Source organism: Phocoena sinus, chromosome 14, assembly GCF_008692025.1.
Source record: "Phocoena sinus isolate mPhoSin1 chromosome 14, mPhoSin1.pri, whole genome shotgun sequence".
Taxonomy (NCBI): Eukaryota; Metazoa; Chordata; class Mammalia; order Artiodactyla; family Phocoenidae; genus Phocoena; species Phocoena sinus.
The window spans coordinates 77,580,448-77,601,243 of record NC_045776.1 but is presented as its reverse complement, the minus strand read 5'-3'; the positions used below and the strand labels follow the sequence as shown (position 1 = coordinate 77,601,243).

At 43.2% G+C, this 20,796-nt stretch overlaps 1 protein-coding gene across 1 annotated transcript in view; it reads right to left on the bottom strand.

Moving 5' to 3' along the window:
• Positions 1-20,796, bottom strand: part of FBXW8 (F-box and WD repeat domain containing 8) — a 114,455-nt gene that overhangs the window by 75,042 nt on the left and 18,617 nt on the right. Inside the window, exons 3-4 of the mRNA XM_032603687.1 lie at positions 11,371-11,535; positions 7,550-7,638 (exon numbers count right to left, since the gene is read on the bottom strand). Coding sequence (XP_032459578.1) covers positions 7,550-7,638; positions 11,371-11,535 — 254 coding nt within the window. The remainder of the gene's footprint in view (positions 1-7,549; positions 7,639-11,370; positions 11,536-20,796) is intronic.

Sequence of the window (20,796 nt, the reverse complement as noted above, 5' to 3'; positions counted from 1 at the left end):
AAACTCTGCCTGGGGACTTCCCTGGTGGCCCAGTGGGTAAGACTCCACGCTCCCAACGCAGGGGGCCCGGGTTCGATCCCTGGTCGGGGAACTAGGTGCCGAATGCCACAGCTAAAGGAGGCTGCGTGCCGCAACTAAGACCTGGTGCAGCCAAATAAATAAATAAAAACTCTGCCTGGCCAACTCCTAGTCATCCCTTCCAGACTCAACTGAGAAGTCACTTCTCAGGAGAAACCCTGCCTGACTTGGAGCCTACACTAGGTGCCTCTCCCCAGTGTGTTAGGGTGCCCGCTCTTCCCCTACCCTAACCTCTCTCACACTGTCCTGTAACCACCTGTAACTGGATCCCTTTGGCCTATGAGCAAGGGATGTGTACCCCTCCCCTCAGCAAGGAAAGCAAGGGATGTGTACCCCTCCCCTCAACAAGGAATGTGTCTGCAGTATTCATCTGTGCTTAGTACATACTGAATGAACGATTCTGACTTAAACTCAGAAGATGGAAGTGGTTTAAAGCCTACAAAGCAATTAGGCAGAGGCCCCTACAAGTGCAGTACCCACATTTCAAGAAATGTTCATTATGCCCTTAACATGCAGAGGTTTTAGGAGCTAGTCACACATACTCCATACTTTCTTTAGTAATACCAAAGATTACAAATCAATGAAAGCAAGAGTATTTACTGTTTTCTATGAAACATGACTGTGTTGTATTATGCAATTAACAAAATGAGCTCGATCCCACGGCGCAGTCTTTCTGTGGAAATGCTCTACTACAAACATCAAGTGCAGCTTAAGATGCATCAATTGAAAAATAATGAACATCTTAATGGACCTTACGAGATCCACGCACTACACACTTAAAACTGTTTTCCATGCATCTTGGTTAATCACAATCAATAGAGTGAGAGTCAATGATGATTATGCAGAGTTACTGTAGCTGTGGCCCTTCCCATTATTCCTTGGAGAACCAGAGATGGATAAATGCAGTCATGAGTTCACCAGTATTTATTAAGGATATTCTGGAGCTCCTTCATTAAGGATATAATAAATGTAAAGCTCTCCTCTGGTCTCTTATCAATATCTTACCTCAGACTTACCAGAAAAGCATGTATACCTCTCAGCAGAAAATAAATAAAAGTATTTATAAAAAGAGGTCCCTAATGGGTAATGATCGAATTCCTTATGGGAAACAATCCAATGTCATAATAAGCGGCAGCACAAAGTCTATAAAACGCAAGGTTGAAAGGAACTGCCAAGAGAAACAGTTTTTTAAAAAGACAGAAAGCAAGTCCTTAGTAAGTATAAATATGGGGTGACATTTATCTAATGCAATTTTTATCACCAATCTGTATTTACAAAGCATCTGTTATCATCTCAAGAGCCTCAAGCTAATCCTATGTATTATCCATTTTTATACATTCACATGAAGCTAGAGTATTATAAACACCATCCTTGAGGTCCTCAGCTCCTGAATAGCAAGTGTTGTAAAATTCAGGGCAAATACACACTATTTCAGATCAAAGCCATATTTTGGCATGGTACATGGTCAATACAAAGGCACATTTTTAATTAGTGGGAAACGTGGAGAAAAAATGGCTAAAAGCAAGATATTTCAAGTTACCTTAGACACGTGCCTATGTCTGAACTATTATTTTCCAACAGTTCTTAATTATAAACAATGATAACATTCCAATAAAGTGTCAATAGGCAAAGTGAACCAAAGAGATTCAGACACCAAATTTTACATATATAAACTGGAAGCTCAAAATGTTGCTTCATGTCTACATAAGACTGGCAACCCTCTCGACTCCGTCCAGGTTGTGACAGACAGAGCTCTAGGAAGGATGAAAGCCAGAACGACAGCCAGAGGCCACTTGGCTGCTAGAGACGTGGGTGTGGTTTTGCTTGGTGTCACTTGCCTCAGAGGGAATGGATATGGAGGAAGTGCAGGAGACCAAACAGGACAACTGAGTACTTTTCAGGGAAAGAAGACACCTAGCACTTGGTGACATCAGACGATCCAGTTTTCCCTCCAACCACACTTGACAGAGAAGAAACATGGATACACAGTCACTGTTCCTTCCAGTCAAGGCAGGAGTTGCACCCTAAAAAGGCAGATCACCACAGTAGAAAACGGAAGGAGAGGCATTTAGGAGTGTTGAGAAAAACGTTGACGCAAAGAGGGGGCTTGATGTTTTTTAAAACCAAAACGGGGGCGGGGGGGGCGGGAAATGGTCCTGTAATGTGAATAGTATGCTTTCTTACGCAAACTGAAGCGCTTCAGACTTATGAATCTTAAGTAACAGTGAGGAGGGACTTCACTGCAAAACACCACCATACTCCTGGGCATCTGATAAAAGCTTCTCGTGAGCTAATAGCTTAATGGTTAGCAGAGCTGGCACAAGGCTCCCAGTGAGCCCCCCGCTTGACTTTCTCTGGCAAGTTTTACCCGAGATGCTCTCCTTCACTAGATGGCAGTAAAGCGAATATATTCCTGGCAAATTATACCTAGACCTACATCTCAGGTTATAATGTGACCCTTCTGAACTCATGATGTCATCTGTTTTCAACACCCTTAACTCCCAGAGTGCAACTGTGGAGAAAGAGGACGGTCTAGGCCTCACAAAACAGGACTGGGATGCCGTCATAGCCTCGTCCCTTCTAGTCTTTTCCCTCAATGATAAACGTATAATTTGAGAGACATTCTAAAATCCTCGGAGCTCTCACCACAAACAAACAAAAACAAACACCATGCTTCCTAATCACTTATTATCAACCAACTTTCTAGATAACATCTCTTCTTCTAAATCCAAGGAAGACACACACTAAACCTCACCGCATTTCAGGAACGCTACCAGATCACAAAGAAAACACAGACAGAGGCTGAGCTCTAAGAGAAAGAGACAGGTGGCTTATCGCAGAGATTGGTGGCTTCTCAGCACAAATTATTCTCAGGTTAAAGAAATGGGAAATTTTAGCCAGAAAAAATCAAAGTAAAGGTTGTATTTGAATTACATAGTCACCGTTGAAGGAACTTCCACTTACCTGACCAGCAAAGAAAACCACTGTTTCTGGTATTTTCTGGGATGCTGCATATCACTGCTAGGTGGCCACATGACACCACAGAGAGGCACGAGGAAGGGCCAGAGTTAAGAGCTTGGTAAGTCAAAGATGCGGTAAGGAGGCTCAGAGAGTGCAGGGTCTCAGAAGTGCAAGCAGTTTTCCTTCTATACATACCTTCCCCAAAGTTTCCTCGGTGCTGGGACTGGTGTTAGGCTCTGAGGTTACAAACATGCTTAATACATGGCCCCCACCATTTGAAAACGGTACAGTCAACAAGATAAAACTCTTGATCTTTATCTTTATTTATGGCACTGACCGAAAAAAAGGAAGATGTACTCAGGAGACTGGGTTTGAGGGATGGTTTAGAGACTTCAAGGCAAAAAGTTATATGGGAAAGAAGTTGAGGATTATGAAGGCATTTTAAAATAATTTCTTTTTTAAAATTTTTTGGCTGTGCCACACGTTATTCAGGATCCTAGTTCCCCACCCACGGATTGAACCCGTGCCCCCTGCAGTGGAAGTGCAGAGTCTTAACCACTGGACTGCCAGGGAAGTCCCTAAAATAATTTCTTAATCTGGAAAAAATAAAAATCCATCCACCTAAATCCAGTAATTAAAATATGTATTAAAAAACAGGCAGAGGGCTTCCCTGGTGGCGCAGTGGTTGAGAGTCCGCCTGCCGATGCAGGGGACACGGGTTCGTGCCCCGGTCCGGGAGGATCCCACATGCCGCGGAGCGGCTGGGCCCGTGAGCCATGGCCGCTGGGCTTGTGCGTCCGGAGCCTGTGCTCCACAACGGGAGAGGCCACAGCGGTGAGAGGCCCGCGCACAGCAAAAAAAAAAAAAAAAAAAAAAAAAAAAAACAGGCAGAAAACTAAACTGTACACACCAAAAGCCACAACGGGAATTGTGGTAGCATGCTGGGATTTAGGTGGATTTCTCTTCTCCACTTTCTAATAGTTTTGCAAAGACAATGTGGTTTTATTACTGTTTTCATTTTTAACAGAAAGGAAAGGTCCACACATGCCATGAAAGAAACCAAAGTGACGCTATAATAGCCAAGCCATCAGAGTAGCGAGCGAGGGCTGCAGAAGGCAGCGCTGGGGCCCAGCTCTCCACACGCCCCCTGCAGAAGCACAGCGGGGCAGGCAGGGCACGGGTGCCAGCCTCACTCCCCGGACCTTGCCGAGCCTCAGCTACCTTACCCAGAATGAGCGTTTTGGAAGAGAATCTCTAAGTTCCTTCCGGGTTTCAAGCTGTATGATTCTAAGTTGAAAAAAACTAAGAGATCGGAGAACAGACAAAAGAAATTAGGAATTCCTCCAGCTTCCCACGTAACATGGAGTATACAGGTGGGGGGAAGGGAGTCTATCAAATGTTAATGCTTTTTTTCAGACTAACAAAAATGTATTAGTACTACAGAGCATTTAATGAAATATTATATATCACCTCTAGTTTTAAAAGACGCTTACAAATTAACTGAAAAAAAAATACATGGCTGTAAAGTTAAGACAAAAATGCTTAGGCGAAGCCTCAAGGTCATGTGATTAGCTGTCCTATAAGCTGCAGATAATCACCCCTCCGGAGGTGTGAGGAGGGTAGACGCTGGGGCAGAGCAGCAGTGGGGCGCTAATAGGCTAGCGCCCCATGGAACCTGTGGGAGGAGGCAAGGCTTGAGCTGGGCGCGAAAAAACAGGGACTGGGTTTCTTTTGGGGGTAATGAAAACGTTCTAGAATTAGATAGTGGTGGGCAGTTACACAACCTTGTGAATATACTAAAAATCACTGACTTACACAATTTAAAAGGGTGGATTTTATGGTATGGAAACAGCATCTCAAGTTAAAAAAAAGACATGGTCAGAGGTGACTAGGACAGTGTGGCGGGGTGGGTGGGGGGGAACCAAAGGTGCCCTGGGAAGAGTAATGAGGAAAAAGGGAGGTTGGAAACAAATTTCAAAGGCTCCAAACATCAGGAAAAGGTAACTGGAAAACTATCACCCATGAGACAGGAAAGGAAGCAAACACTCAAGAGTAAAAGATCAAAAGCTTTGAGAATAACGTCTGTTTCCTCTGCTGGAAAAACAAGCCTCAGGTAAGAGGCGTCCCGGTCCTTTCACTGGACAGGGACTCGAGTGTCTCCGCGTTTCCGAGTGAATGCGCATCTGAAGGGTGCCCTGGTTCTGCGCGCAAAGAAGAGTAAGGCAGAGCCGAGACTGGGTTCGCTCTAAGCTTAAGTGTGACACAAATTAGTCTAAGCCTAAGCAATGAAGTTCCAATCCAGGAACATTTGCACAAAAGGACTGAAAGGCTGGGAAGAAGCTGGGGCAAGATTCTGCAACATAATCTTCATCAATTATATAAAATACATTTTACAGGTTTAAATGCAAAAATGTCACATCGGTTAGCTGCAGATATAAAAAAACTAAGCGTCTGAACAGATTCTACTTGTGTAAAAAAATAGAGAAGAAGGAAGGGAAGAAGAAAAATAGGAGAAATGAAAGAGAAGTAAAAGAGAAGGAAAGGGTGAGATGGCCACTGTCTCTTTAAGAAGCTTCTTGGAGATACATAACTGCAGAAAGCCTGGTGAACACAACATTGATTGGGAATGAGGTAACCACAAACACCGCTGTCTCAAATGAAAAGGGATTCAAGATCTGACCCAGAAAACAAGCATCGTAACCACCAGATAAAATTTTAATGATAAACACAAAATGCTCTATATACAAGCAAGATTGAAGTATCTGATGCTAGGCCATAAACGTAAGGTTCTCTTAGAAAGAGGGGCCATGAGGAGCCTCTCTGACCCACAGATCAAGTTTCACCTTATCGATCCACTAAACTCTGCCATCGCTTTGCTTTGTGCTGGCATAATCTGTAATGCTGAGCAGGCCTCGAGGGAACGAGAGGCAGGAAAAGAAGGACTGGCATCTGGACTAGTGTCCAGATAAGAAATTCATAATTGGCTTTCGAGAATCGTCTCATTTCTAATTCCTTTTATGACTCTTTCAGTTCAATCTCAATAGTCTGTCCTCAAAGGCCCCTGACACACCAGGAGACTTCTCTAAGCTAGAATGATCCCAGTCCCTTTGGGAGTTATTGAGGAATCTCAGAATTAGCAGGTGAAAAGGATCTTACCTAGCATGAGCTCTCAGGCCCATACTTGAGCAATGAGGGGCAGAAGCCTAGAGCCACACTGATAACTGAAGGGATAAAATTCTAGATTTCTGGTCCATTAGTTTTTCTAAAAGTAATAGTTCTATAGCACTCCCAAGAAGGGTATTTACTGGCCTCGAAATCATGGCCAGTAAAACACAAGGTAATGGAAAGTGTTCCTCCTAAGGCTTATCTTGTTTGAAGCAAAATACTTTTACGTAGGTACTACGGACCGCAAAATATTAAAATAATCTGACTCTTGGAAATTTCAATTAAGGAATGCTTCTGAAGGAAAGGGTTTTCTTTAAAGAAAAAGGCTCTCCTACTACTAAGCTGTTAAGTCCAAGGTTTGTTTTTGTTTGCTCCTCCAGGTAGAAAGCTCTTTTGGGTGTCTCACTCCGAAGTCAATCCAGACTCAGAAGTTTAAGTGTCCTGGTCTCTATGGCATTAAGTACACAATGTGAGACTCTAGTTCAAGACAACTTGTTAATCCAAGAAGAAAGTTATCTTCTTATTATTAAAGAAACACATAAAAACATCTCTGTAATAAAATATGAAGAATTCATGAAAGTGGTTTTTGGAACAGAAGCCAAAGGAATTCACAGAAGTTAGAATTAAATTTCTCGGCAATGGAGACAGACAAAAAGCCTATTTCAGGACAAGTTAACTGCAAATACGAACTGTGTGGTGGGGAAGGAAGATTACCTGTGGCCACAGCCCTTCCTCATAATAAAGGCTTCAGAACAAGAGATCAAGAATAGCACCTGGGGCTTCCCTGGTGGCGCAGTGGTTGAGAGTCCGCCTGCCAATGCAGGGGACACGGGTTCGTGCCCTGGTCTGGGAAGATCCCACATGCCGCGGGGTGGCTGGGCCCGTGAGCCATGGCCGTTGAGCCTGCGCGTCCGGAACCTGTGTTCCGCAACGGGAGAGGCCACAGCAGTGAGAGGCCCACATACCGCCAAAAAAAAAAAAAAAAAAAGAATAGCACCTGTTTCTGCCAACACTTATTATTATTGCTTGACTTTTTTATGTCTTCATAAAATACAAACTGTTTGCCTTAATGAAAATCTAACAGAACATGCCATAAGAGTGATTTAAAAGCTCAAAAGATGCATGGACACAAATGGATTACAGAGCCGCTCCACACCACTAGGTTCAGAGCTCTTAACTACTGGAGGATATAGAGTCATGGAGACGGCCCATCTCCACGAGGGCTATAAGTGGGAAGGCACGCACTCCCAAGGGAGAATCAGGTGGCTGGGACGCAGAGGGTGGTCCATGAAAAGTGAAAGACCTTAGGATGAAGAATATTAACTGAAAAACTGTTTTCGCTTACCCAGCAATGACAACACCATCGTGAGAATGCACGTCACATAAAACCGCGTCAGGAATGTGTTCCAGCTCACTCACGGCGCCTTTGCGATTCTGCATAAGAAAAGGGGGTGCAGTTTATACTACTCTCTGGATAGCCAGGAGACAAAGCATTTCGCTCTCAACTACATTCACGGCAGTTTTTTTACAGCATGGACTGTGTCCATAGTTATCAAGACATTCAAAAGGACAGAGATGACTAACATGTTAAGCTATGTATTTATGAGTTACAAACACACTGAATGAAACTACTGGGCACGGGATGCGCGAGACTCTGGCCCTGTCCTTGAGGGGATTACAGGATGTTAACCACTCCACTCTGCAGTGGGCTGCTAGTGAAGAAATGTATAAAGTGTCTTTAAAAAGTTCAGTTCAGATGAGAGAAAGTAGTTAATGGTATTTTACCTTTTAACACCCCTTATAAATGCTCTCAGAATAAAATGAAAAAGTATATACAACAAGATAAAAATCAGGATGGGGAAAAGAAAAGACATTGTTTCTGATTGAGAGGTCAGAGGTTCATGGAAAGGGTATTTAAAGGAAACCCTAAAACCCATAACACAGCTGCTCCTGAGGAGGAAACTAGGTGGTAGGTGGAGAGAGGTGAGAAAGAGATGTATTTTCCAGTATATGCCCTTTTATGACTTTTGATTTACTGCATCATGATTGTTTATTTACTGATTCAAAATATGTATAAATAAAATAATTATTTTTAAAATAAAGGGAATCTTGAAGAATAGAAAGTATTTACATGTGGGATGTTGGAAAGGGCAGGGCAGGACAGTTAAGCCAAAAAGCGTGAATAAAAGGTATTCAAGAATACCAAGCCATCAAAAAATATATACACATAACTGAATTGCTTTGCTGTACACCTGAAACAATATTGTAAGTCAACTATATACTTCAATTAAAAAAAAATACCAAGCCATCCATAATTTCAACTTTGCTGTACCAGCACAAGGATTAGAAATAGTGTAAGTGGCAAGCACAGTTCTTAGCACACAGCAGGTTTTCAATAAATGGTAGTTACTATTTATAATATTAGGAGACAGATGATGACATCCATTCCATTAAAACCAACGTTTATTAAGCAGCTGTACTCCAGGCACTGTGCAAGACGATCTACATGGTGATCTCACTGAACTCGAGGACCAAGTCCAAGGCTGAGGGACACAACTGGACACATCCAAGTGGGGCTGTCCTGCTAGTGGAGACATGGGGATGGAAGGACTTGAGAATCATCTGTTCGAGGGCCACAGCCAAAATGACAAGAACAGCAAAGCTCTTTTGAGGGACAAGCTATTGAAAGAAAAGGAGAGGGCCTGTGTGCTCACGTCCTCCACTAAGTTTCATCACGTGGCTTCCTCCCCATCAAGGGCTCCAACCCCACACTGGCATTATGGATTAGAGAGATCCTAGAATGCTACAGTGAAATGAGTGTATGCAAACACCAGGGAAAGGAAGATCATTTGCACGCTGGCTCTGAACTGCAGGTCCAGGTAAGTTCCTGCAGGTCCAGGTAAGTTCCTGCATTCACAGGTCATCCCCTGTGTGGAAGTACTGAGAACCCTGGGGTCCCTTCTCAGCTTCCTCAAACACCAACCTAGGAGATGCCAAACCAAATCACCTTCCCAACCCATCCTGAGGTTGACCATGAATAGCACCAAACCACAGTATCTGCGTGCCAAGGCCAATGCTAACTGAGCAGCAGACACAGGCCACGCGCTGTGGGAGGAGTGTTAGATATATCATTAGACAGTCATCCTCACGACGGCACAAAGAGCGCAGCTACTCTCAGCTCCACATCAGAGATGAGAAATCAGAGGCACACAAAGGGAAACATTCTTGCTCTGCACTACCTTTCATGTTTTCATAAGAATTCCTTTCATTCTAGAATCACAAGAATCCTATCACTACAGTTAATGCAAGAGTCATCATTTGACATTTTACTTCTGTAGTCCTCACAGGTAACAGTGCAGGAAATGGGCCTGAGACACTCCACAGAGAAGCCTCCCTCCGGTCTCCCTGCAGTTTGACTCCAGGTCATTTAAGCAACGACCTCTTACTGAGCACTTAACAAACACATGGCTTCGGGTTTGTTGGAGAAAAACAACAGAACAGACGTTCAGTTGGATTGTACGTAATCTGTATACTGGCATTAAATGCCAGATGCTATGAGGCGGGTCTTTAAACCCCTTCACTTCGGCCCCCTCCAGCCTGGATGAGGAGCGGGTACCTGCTTCCCTCCCTAGCTTTCTAATACCAAAGAGAAAACAAAGAACTCAGCTGCTGCTTTCTCTTAGAATCTGACATTTATGAATTCAAGCCAGGGTACATGGAATATCTCCAGCTCTCATACTCACGAATCTCAAAAGTATCCCTCCTTCCCAGACAGAAAGGCCCTAGTAAATGCCTCACTCTCTAGCTTTCCTTAAATTATGGCTCCTCCTGCCAGGGTCAGACCCTCTGCTTTCCGGCCCCCAGCCTGTCTAAGCAGCTTTGGCAAACCCAATGCCTGCTCTCACTTATGTCCTTCACACAGACATAACCAAGCAAATGGGCAAGAGGGCGAGGGGGGCCCTCCACGCGAGTTTATTACCTGGAGTGGATACACAGAGCGGGGGCCAGAGGAATCTGTACTTAGTGGTGGGTCTTCAGGGCCAAGGATGGCTATGCTAATCCTCTTTAGAAGGATGGTTCTCACCCAGGGCTGATTTTGCCCTCAGGGGACATCGGACTGGTCTGAAGACTTTTTGGTTGTCAGAGCTGTGGGGAGGAAGAGAATGCTTCTGGCATACACTGGGGAGAGGCCGGACATGCTGCGGAAGATCCTGCAACGCCCAGGACAGGCCTCACCGCAAAGTACTGGTCCCAGATGGCACTAGTGCTGGGGTTGAGAAACCCGAGTTAGAGGAACACTACCTCTTATTAACTTTGCTAGGAACTGTGACGCTGCCCAGATCAAGAGTATCGGTCACTAATCAGGTTATGAGGTGACTGGGGACAGACATGCACATAGGCAATATGTCACTATCAGTAATGAGCAAAAGCTTGTTAATCTCAAAGTCTATTAGGATTGACCTTTACAGGAGGGGAAAGGATACAGTTCTGTCCCTTCCTTCCAACTGAATATCCAGCTACCCAGGTGGGAAGAAACGGCACCACACTGCTGTCTCGTCATGCCTTAAACAGCTTTATGTAACACTGTTCTTGACAGTTATTTTCTACAGAAACACTGTTCTGTGCAAATTCATAGCTGTGATCTAATATTTCTGTAGAAATTTTGAAGTGATAAATGTTATGGAAGCAAGCCAATAGGTTATGTGAGGGAAGAGAAGACAGTACTTAGAGATGCTTAATGATCTCCCTCTTAGAATTTACTGGAGATAGCATTTTCAGCCCCTCTTTTGTATTCAGGTGGTGCTTTCTTGGTCCATCCAGGGAGACGGTGGCAGTGAAAAGGGGCTGCACTGAGCACTAGCCTAAAGACCCCGACCACCAGAGGCGAGGGGACTGGATCCTCAGTCTCGCCCCTCCTCTCCTAGAGGACAACAGGACGCTCCCAAAGAGTGTGCTTGAAAACAAGGGCAGATACTCTATTGGGCAACAAAAGGGGCAACAAGTCACCAACAGCTGGAGGGACGCTCACCATCCTCCTCCTCTCCTTGTTTTTGGCAGTTAATCTCAGGATGAAATTGGAAGGACTCGGGTGTTTAATCCCAGGCTTGGATTCCTGTGTCCTTGCAGGCTATTCCCCTACAGGTAACGATATTGGCCACTGCCTACCTTCCAGTTGGTTCTTAACATGTGTTCCTTGGCTCGGCACTCTTGGAAGATGAGCTTCCAGCAAGAATAATCGGAGATGCTGCTCTCGGGAAGGTGCCCTTCCTGCTGGCACAGCCGGTACCAGAGTACTTCATCTTCTGCAATCACCTTCCACGTCTTGCTCACCTAAAACAGCAGAAGTGACACAAATGTCAAATTCTGCAATTAGAGAAGTCCCTTGTCATCCAAAAATCAATCAACACCTTTATTACTGCCCTGGGTTTATGGCAGTATAAAATGTCTCATTAACAAAACACTCTGAGGCAAAAAAAAAATACAAGCAAATGTTTCCCGTTTTATCTTTCAAGATTTCAAAATTGTTGTACTACCATCTAATATCACATTTTAAACTACTTGGTTAAATTATTTTATATATATATGTATAAAATATAAAGAGAAAAAAATACACAAATACATAAAAGGCATAAAATACACACTGTAACACGTTAATAGATATAAAATCATACACAGCTTTTCAGAACAGAATCTCTTTACTTTTCACCAATAAGCACTTGTCTTTCCATCTTATAGAGCTACAGACCAATGACCTCTGAAGTAAAGAGCTGTAATAAAATATCCATAACCCAAAACTTCTGGTCATATGAGAAATTCAGATTTATACTATGTGCAAAAACTTAGATTTTAAATGTGTAGGTTAAAAAAATTATTTAACAGAAAACTCAAGCAATTATCTAGGATGGTAAGATCTGATATAGAGAAACTAATATTATGACTGGACTGAATTTCAAATCCCAACAGTATCCAGAGGAAATGGCCATTTTAGCTATTAGTGTTTGTTTGTTTGTTTGTTTTACCACCAATGTCTTTTTTTTTTTTTTTACATCTTTTTTGGAGTATAATTGCTTTACAATGGTGTGTTAGTTTCTGCTTTATAACACAGTGTATCAGTTATACATATGTTCCCATATCTCTTCCCTCTTGCGTCTCCCTCCCTCCCACCCTCCCTATCCCACCCCTCTAGGTGGTCACAAAGCCCCGAGCTGATCTCCCTGTGCTATGCGGCTGCTTCCCACTAGCTACCTATTTTACATTTGGTAGTATATATATATGTCCACTCTCTCACTTTGTCCCAGCTTACCCTTCCCCCTCCCCATATCCTCAAGTCCATTCTCCAGTAGGTCTGTGTCTTTATTCCTGTCTTACCCCTAGGTTCTTCATGACATTTTTTCCCCTTAAATTCCATATATATGTGTTAGCGTATGGTATTTGTCTTTCTCTTTCTGACTTACTTCACTCTGTATGACAGACTCCAGGTCTATCCACCTCATTACAAATAGCTCAATTTCGTTCTTTTTATGGCTGAGTAATATTCCATTGTATATATGTGCCACATCTTCTTTATCCATTCATCCGATGATGGACACTTAGGTTGTTTCCATCTCCTGGCTATTGTAAATAGAGCTGCAACGAACATTGTGGTACATGACTCTTTTTGAATTATGGTTTTCTCAGGGTATATGACCAGTAGTGGGATTGCTGGGTCATATGATACTTCTATTTGCAGTTTTTTGAGGAACCTCCATACTGTTCTCCATAGTGGCTGTACCAATTCACATTCCCACCAGCAGTGCAACAGTGTTCCCTTTTCTCCACACCCTAGCTATTAGTGCTTTGTCTTCCAACCCTAACTTTGAGGAAGGATGGATTTACTTCATCATGGGATAATGTACAAAGCTGGGCAGACTGCAAAAGATGGACTCTGCTCGCAAAATGAGAAACTGATCCAGCAGATCAACATGATCTGGGGTCTGCAACACATTCTGCTTGCTGTCCACCCAAAGGCCGAGCCTCACTTCTAAGAAAGTAAGAGTCATGACCAGTGGTTCATGGTAACTTGTGCTCCTTAACACTCCCTTGGGGCCACTTCAAGACATCAAATACTCAGACGAGAGAACATGAGACAAAGAGAGAGCACACAGCATGTGCACGGCAGACTCTCATTACACAAGGGTGCCTCATTTGAGAAATACCAATAGGGAGTTAGCTTCCAGGACTACAGAGTTGAAGATCTCCGAAAATCTGCTCCTCCACAAAACCAACAAGAATACTGCCAAAAATTGTCAAAATGAACTTTTTCAGAACTCTAGAAATTAACTAAAGGCTTGCAACGTTCTGAGAAGCATCTATTCAAGAAAAACAGCTGAATCTTGGTAAGAATACCAACCTTTGTATTGTTTTCACTTGCATTGATCCCATCCTCATCCTCTAGCTCCATGGTAGCCTTGAAAACCAACAGCCTCCAACTATAGCAGCTGTAAAACCCAGCAGTCTAGCAGCTCCCAGAGAGGCCAAATGGGTTTATAGCTCTCCAAAAGTACCATCCCCAGAGAACCGTCACTATTTGGCCCGTCTGGCAGCTTGCTAGAAAGCTCTGTTCTCGAGGCTTGTCTTTATCTAATCTGACTTAGATCTAACTCTGTCCTATATCCAGGGCATTTGTCAGAAAAAAATAAGGGACAACTGTTTAACAGTGCAGCTGCCTGACATGGCACTACCAAGTAGGGCTAAAAGGAGGCTAATCGAAAGCCTTAAAAGGAAAACCTGGGGAGTGGGATACCCCATTATAAATATATTCAAAATACTAAAGGAAAACATATCTAAAGAAATAAACTTATGAGCACAATGTCTCACAAAGTAGAGAATATTGACAAAGAAACAATATTTTATTTTTTTTAAAAGAACCAAAACAGGGCTTCCCTGATGGCACAGTGGTTAAGAATCCACCTGCCAATGCAGGGAACACGGGTTCGAGCCCTGGTCCGGGAAGATCCCACACGCCACGGAGCAACTAAGCCCGTGTGCCACAACTAGTGAGCCTGCGCTCTAGAGCCCACACGCCTAGAGCCCGTGCTCCACAAGAGAAGCCACCACAATGAGAAGCCCGTGCACCACAACAAAGAGTAGCCCCCACTCGCCACAACTAGAGAAAGCCTGCATGCAGCAACAAAGACCCAACATACTTAAATAAATAAACTTTAAAAAAAAAAAAAGAAGATAGTGATATAGGAAAAGAGGAACAAAAAAAACATACTGACAGCTCCTTAAATGGCTGAAGGCAGCCATCACATTTCCCCTTAGTCACTTCTTCACTGGTCTAAACACACCCATTTTCTCCAACTAATTGTCATAGGACTAGCTCCCCTACCCATTATCTCTGAAATGTACCCTAGTATTTATGCATCTCTGGTGTCCCTCTTCAAAAGTGATACTCAGGACTAAACAATACCCCAGATATAGACTGTCAAGTGCCATGAACAGAAGGATTTTATCAGATACTAATTTGCTACTTCACTTGAAGATACATCCTCATGGTTACAGAACGTATGGTCCAGAGCTTCTGGAGTCTGTTTATTTTATTAAATATTTAAGGCAGACAAAAAGGTATATATTACAGACACCCATGGATACACCACCCTGCTTAAGAAATATTGCCAATAAGCTTAAAACTCCTATGCATCTCCCAGTGTCCACATCCTTTTCTCGCCAACAGTAACCTCAGTTTGGTATTTATCAATCTTCAGAGTCTTTTTAAATACAAGTTGCAATTAAAGAAAAATAAATTCCCCATTTCTTACTCTCACACTATTATGTCTTAAACTTAAATTCTTAACTTTCTAAACCTTCTATCCATTTTAAATCCCAGCTCATCACACATACCCACCGCCAGCATTTTATATCATTTTTGTATCTCAATTCTGTCATCCATTGTAGGTATGCTACTTTTCCTTTACATAAGTCATCAGCAAAGTACAGTCTGTGGGGCTTCATGTCTTAATTATTTTAAAAAATTAACCAGGATAGGGCTGAGCACGGAGCCCGTGGCAAACCACTAGAGCCCTCCCTCAAGGCTGACATGGATCCATTAAGCAGCCCACCCCAGGCACGGCCACAGCGTCAGTTACAGATCCACTTAACCACACTGTCATCCCACACTTCTCCATCTTAGCCATAAGGGCATCGGGGAAACAAACCCTCATCTGATCACAAGTGGTCAGGAAATAAAGAATGGGATAATGACTCAGTAACACTGGAGTTCCAGTTTCAACTAGACAGAACACCATGGTTTTATTTATGGCATGTTTGGTCCACAGCTGAGCCTGTCCATGACACTGGGTGGTGTCTGTCCATCTGTCTGTGCCAAAGTGAGTCTCAGCACTAGGCAATCATGAAGCACAGACAGGGACAGACCAACATCAGCCGTGACGGAGCCAGGCTACAGCTCAAATAGCTCCAGAGCAGAGTGTTTCTCCCACAGGCCCCTGCAATTCAGGGTTAAATGAAGTATAAAGGTGAACACACAGACACCCTCATGGCTTCTCAAAGGCACAAAGTGCTAGCTAACCACACGGCAGTTTACTCTGATCCCTGGGATACATCAGCCCTTTTTTGTAAAAATTATAAAATGTAAAATTTTGTAGGATTTATGAAATGTAACTACTAGGTGAAAGACCCAGACTCATTATTTCACTACACACACCAGCACTTCCTAAAGCATATTCAATAGAATAGCAGCTCCTTAGGGTATTAATAAGTTATTTTAAAAAAGGATTCCACGGTCACACGAGTTTGGAGAACACTGGTTTAAACAAAACTAAGCAGGACTCTTGACCGCAGAACTTCTCAGAGCTTTTAACAGACTGACACGTGTTGCATATCTCTAAGAAGGAAATATAAGAGGCTGCATTCCTTGAACTTATCTGGCTCCTGAACTCTTCTTACAAGGAGTGTCTCAAAAGCCCAGTGTCCTCCAGAAGACACCTTACAGAACACTGATATGGGTATCAGTCAGGCAATTAAAACATATGTTGGGCACCAACTGTATGCGGGCACTAAGGCCAGCAACTCTTACCTACTTTCCACCTCAACCTGCCAAACTGACACCTTTGCAGGTGGGTGACACCCCACGGACATGACCAGATTGGGGCCGCCTGCCCATGGCTGGGGAAGCTAGAGGGAAAAGTTCTGGTCTCTGCTCTTACAGTCGAGTTGGATCACAAGACTGGCCCCCAACGGCGGGTAATCTTTGTAATTCTGCAGTCCAAAAATTAGCTACGAGGCTGCACTTTGTTAGATGAAGCCAGTGAATCATCACCATTTCAGGAGACTCCAAATTCAATGCTCAGCGACTACAAACTAGAATATCCCAATTAAACGTTCTGGATGAGTTTTAATGAGCACTAAACTGTACAAACTCCAGCCACTTTAAAGCAGAGAAACTTTTCAGAGACTTTCAAGAACTCTCAAATACACGTCAGACCTTAAAAATCTTGGAAGCCGAAAACATTTTTTTATATCAGCTTCGAAGAAAATGTCAAATTGTCTTAAATAACACAATCTGAAATTTGTACAACAGGGTTATGGGATAAAAACCTGAGAACAAAACATTGATGTTTCGGTGCATCATCCCCACCACTAACCCCTAGACCACAGGGCCTCTTCTGTAGAAAATAATATTCAGGATAAAGTTTAATCCTGGAAAACAAACAATAAAGCTCTTTGAGGGGTTTATAAAAGCTAGAGGTGAGAATTACTTCCAAAAAGGGATCAGGATTGTATCTACGATCAGGTATTGAACACAGAAATGTGCCAACAATTTCTTTAGCAAATGATAAAGAGAGGGTTGCCTTTTTATTCTTCTTTTAAAGGAGAACAAAAATGACAGGCTTTAAGAATTTCTTTTAATCCTGAAGGGGGAAAAATCAACAAGAAAAACACCTAGTCAAACCTTCACAAGTAAATTTTAAAGAGTCTCGCCAAAAGGAAATCTAATTGTTTTGATTTCTTAAATTACATTAAATCTAGAAAGTTTACGAGCCTGAATTTTCCAAAGGCCTGATGGTCTTTCTTTAATACACCAGGATTGGACTGGCCCTGCCCAGTAAAAGCCCCACTGAGTGAGCCTCAGCTGCAAGAATTTGCTAATAAAAGTGTCCCCAGCGTTTTGCTTTACAGCACCACTATGAATTGCAGCATTAAAAGAAAAAAAAAGAAAAAAGCCCTTGACTCAAAAACTAGCTTTATTAACTCTGCCTGGATTAAGGTTACCAGTGAGGCCCACAACAGGGGAAAAAGTGTCACTGTTCCAGTCACACAATGACATAATGAAGTCTACCTGGGGAGGACACACCACTGACCTCCCATTGCTAAACCCAGCAGTCTCTTCTCAGTCTTCCTCTCACTTGACCGCTTATTACCTTTGGTCACTTTCACCTCCTTGAAAATTGCTCGCCCTTGGTTCAGAGGACTGTGCACGCTAGGTTTCTTCCCAGCTCACAGGTACCGCCTTCTCAGTCTGCTTATCGTCTACTCACTGTCTGTGCCAGGGCCCAACCCCTAATCTCCTCCTCTATCTACACTCACTTTCCTGATGATCTCGTTCAGTTTCCTGGCTTTAAATACCATCCATGTGCCGACTGCTTCCAAACTGACATCGTCAACCCTGAGTTCAACCCAGAACTCATCTGCAGCCTCACATTCAAGTACTTATCTTCCCCCCAAACTTGCTCATCCCACCATTTTCCCCTCATTAGTGATGGTAACCTCATCCACCCAGTTCCTCAGGCCAAACACCCTGGAGTCCTGTTGACTCTTCCTCCTCTCCCCATACCCAACCCATCAGCAACCCTGACTCCACCCACTTCTACCAGCACAGTCCTGGTCCAAACCACCATGTAGCCTTCAAACTGGTCTCCCTGCTGCCGGCCTTGTTCCCCGGCATATTCTTCACATGGCAGGGAAAATGATCCCTTTTAACATATAAGTCAGACCTTGTCAATCCTCTGATTAAAACACTTCAATGGCTTCCCATCTCATTCAGAATAAAAGTTCCAGTTCTGTTAACAGATTAAGTGCCTTTTGAATTTGGACCATCTCTCCTTCTCTTAGCCCTGTCTGCTCACTACATCCCTGTGTTAGTTTCCTATTGATATTCTAACAACTTATCACAAACTTATGGCTTTAAATGACACACATTTATTCTCTTACAGTTCTGGGGGCCAGAAGTCTAAAATCAAGGTGTTGGGGGAACTCCCTGGCGGTCCACGTTTCCACTGCAGGAGGCACGGGTTCAATCCCAGGTCGGGGAACTAAGACCCCATAAGCTGCACAGTGTGGCCAAAAATAAAATAAAATAAAATCAAGGTGTTGGCAGCAGGGTTGCATTCCTCCTGGAGGCTTCAGGGGACGATCTGTTTCTTTACCTTTTCCAGCTTTGAGGGGCCACGTACATTCCTTGGCTTGCAGCCCCTTCCTCCATTTTCAAAGCCAGCAACATAGCATCTCCTCTCCTCTCTGACCTCCTGCCTCCCTCTAAGGAGCTCTATAGTCACAATGAACCCACCTGGATAATCCAAGATCACTCCATGTGGAGATCCTTAACTTACATCTGCAAAGGTCTTTTTACCATAAAAGATAACGTAGTCACAGGCCTGAGGATTAGGGCATGAACATCTCAGGGAGGCCATTACTCAGTTGCCACAGCCTAGCCAGTCTGACCTTCCTGCTGTTCCTCACACAACAGGTACACTCACCTCAAAGCCTCTGCACCTGCTATTCCCCTCTGCCAGAGACCAGCCCAGCTTCCTTCTTCCCTCCTTCAGGTCTCTGCTGAAAGGTCACCTTCTCTATGAAGTCTTCCCTGGCCATCCCAGATGATGCAACCCCCAACATCATCTCTGTGTCTCATTTTTCTCCATAGCACTTACCACCATCAGATATATTCTATATTTAATGATATATTTACTGAACATAATGTAAAGCTTTCCAAAAGGCAGGGGTTTTTATGTTTCGTTCACCGTCTAGAATGGTACATGGCACACAGTAGGCCCTCTGTAAATAACCAAATGAGAAGTCCAATTTTTTTTTTTTAAGTTCAACACCTAAAAAAACTGGATTGCTGGGCATATACCCAGAGAAAACCATAATTCAAGACACACACACCCCAGTGTTCACTGCAGCACTATTTACAATAGCCAGGTCATGCATGGATGCAACCTAAATGCCCATCGACAGACAAATGGATAAAGAAGATGTGGTACATATATACAATGGAATGTTACTCAGCCATAGAAAGGAATGAAATTGGATCATTTGTAGAGACATGGATGGATCTAGAGACTGTCATACAGAGTGAAGTAAGTCAGAAATAGAAAAACAAATATCGCATATTAACGCATATATGTGGAACCTAGAAAAATGGTACAGATGAACCAGTCTGCAAGGCACAAATAGAGACACAGATGTAGAGAACAAATGTATGGACACCAAGGGGGAAAAGCGGTGGCGGGGGGTGGTGGTGGTGTGATGAATTGGGAGGTTGGGATTGACATGTATACACTAATATGTATAAAATAGATAAGAACCTGCTGTATAAAAAATAAAATAAAATTCAAAAATTACGAAAAAACTGGATTGTTTTTATTTTCAAAGGTCAGCTCCTGGCATGTGCTGCTCTCAGAAGGCTTTGACTTTCTTATTCAAATATAATCTCTGGCTTTCTGATTTTTTTCCTCTTTTACGTTTTAATATGAAAAATTTTCAACCACACAAAAGTAAAGTGAACAGCGTAATAAGTCACCCCCACTCTGTTCAAATGACTATCAATATTTTGCCATTCTTGTTTCATCTAGTTCCCCATCTTTTTTTCTGGAGTTGCTTTGGTTCTCCCTAACCCCTTTTAGAGGGAGCAGCCACTGCAACCTGGGGAATTAAAAGGAAACTCCTGTGGATGCCTGGGTGTCAGGCATGCACATGACTCCCTGACAGAAGTCTGGGGGCAAAGTGGAAATTAAGAACTAAGGGAACCCTGCCAGCAACTACAGGTCCTCAGAATAATTTCTGCTCTGAAAATCAACCAGGCACACTTGGCTCTAAATTTCCAACCTTTAAAAATGTCATTAAGGGCTTCCCTGGTGGCGCTAGTGGTTGAGAGTCCGCCTGCCGATGCAGGGGACTCGGGTTCGTGCCCCGGTGCGGGAAGATCCCACATGCTGTGGAGCGGCTGGGCCCGTGAGCCATGGCCGCTGAGCCTGCGCGTCCGGAGCCTGTGCTCCGCAACGGGAGAGGCCACAACAGTGAGGCCCGTGTACCGCAAGAAAAAAAAAAAAAAAAAAAAAAATGTCATTAAGATCTGTAGCTAGAAAAACTCAAATTTTAGTTTCTCCTATTTGGACATATGGGACGATCATAAGATCACATTTGCCTTGAAACTTGAAATATCATAATCTAATACACTGGGCTTTAGTTCCAGAGCTCCTTATTTATTTTGGTAACACCTACTTCTTGCTTGCCAATTTTAACATAAATCTTAAGTTTTTAACCTCTCCCATCTTCCTTCTTTTTCTTTATTACATTCTTCAAGGATGTTTT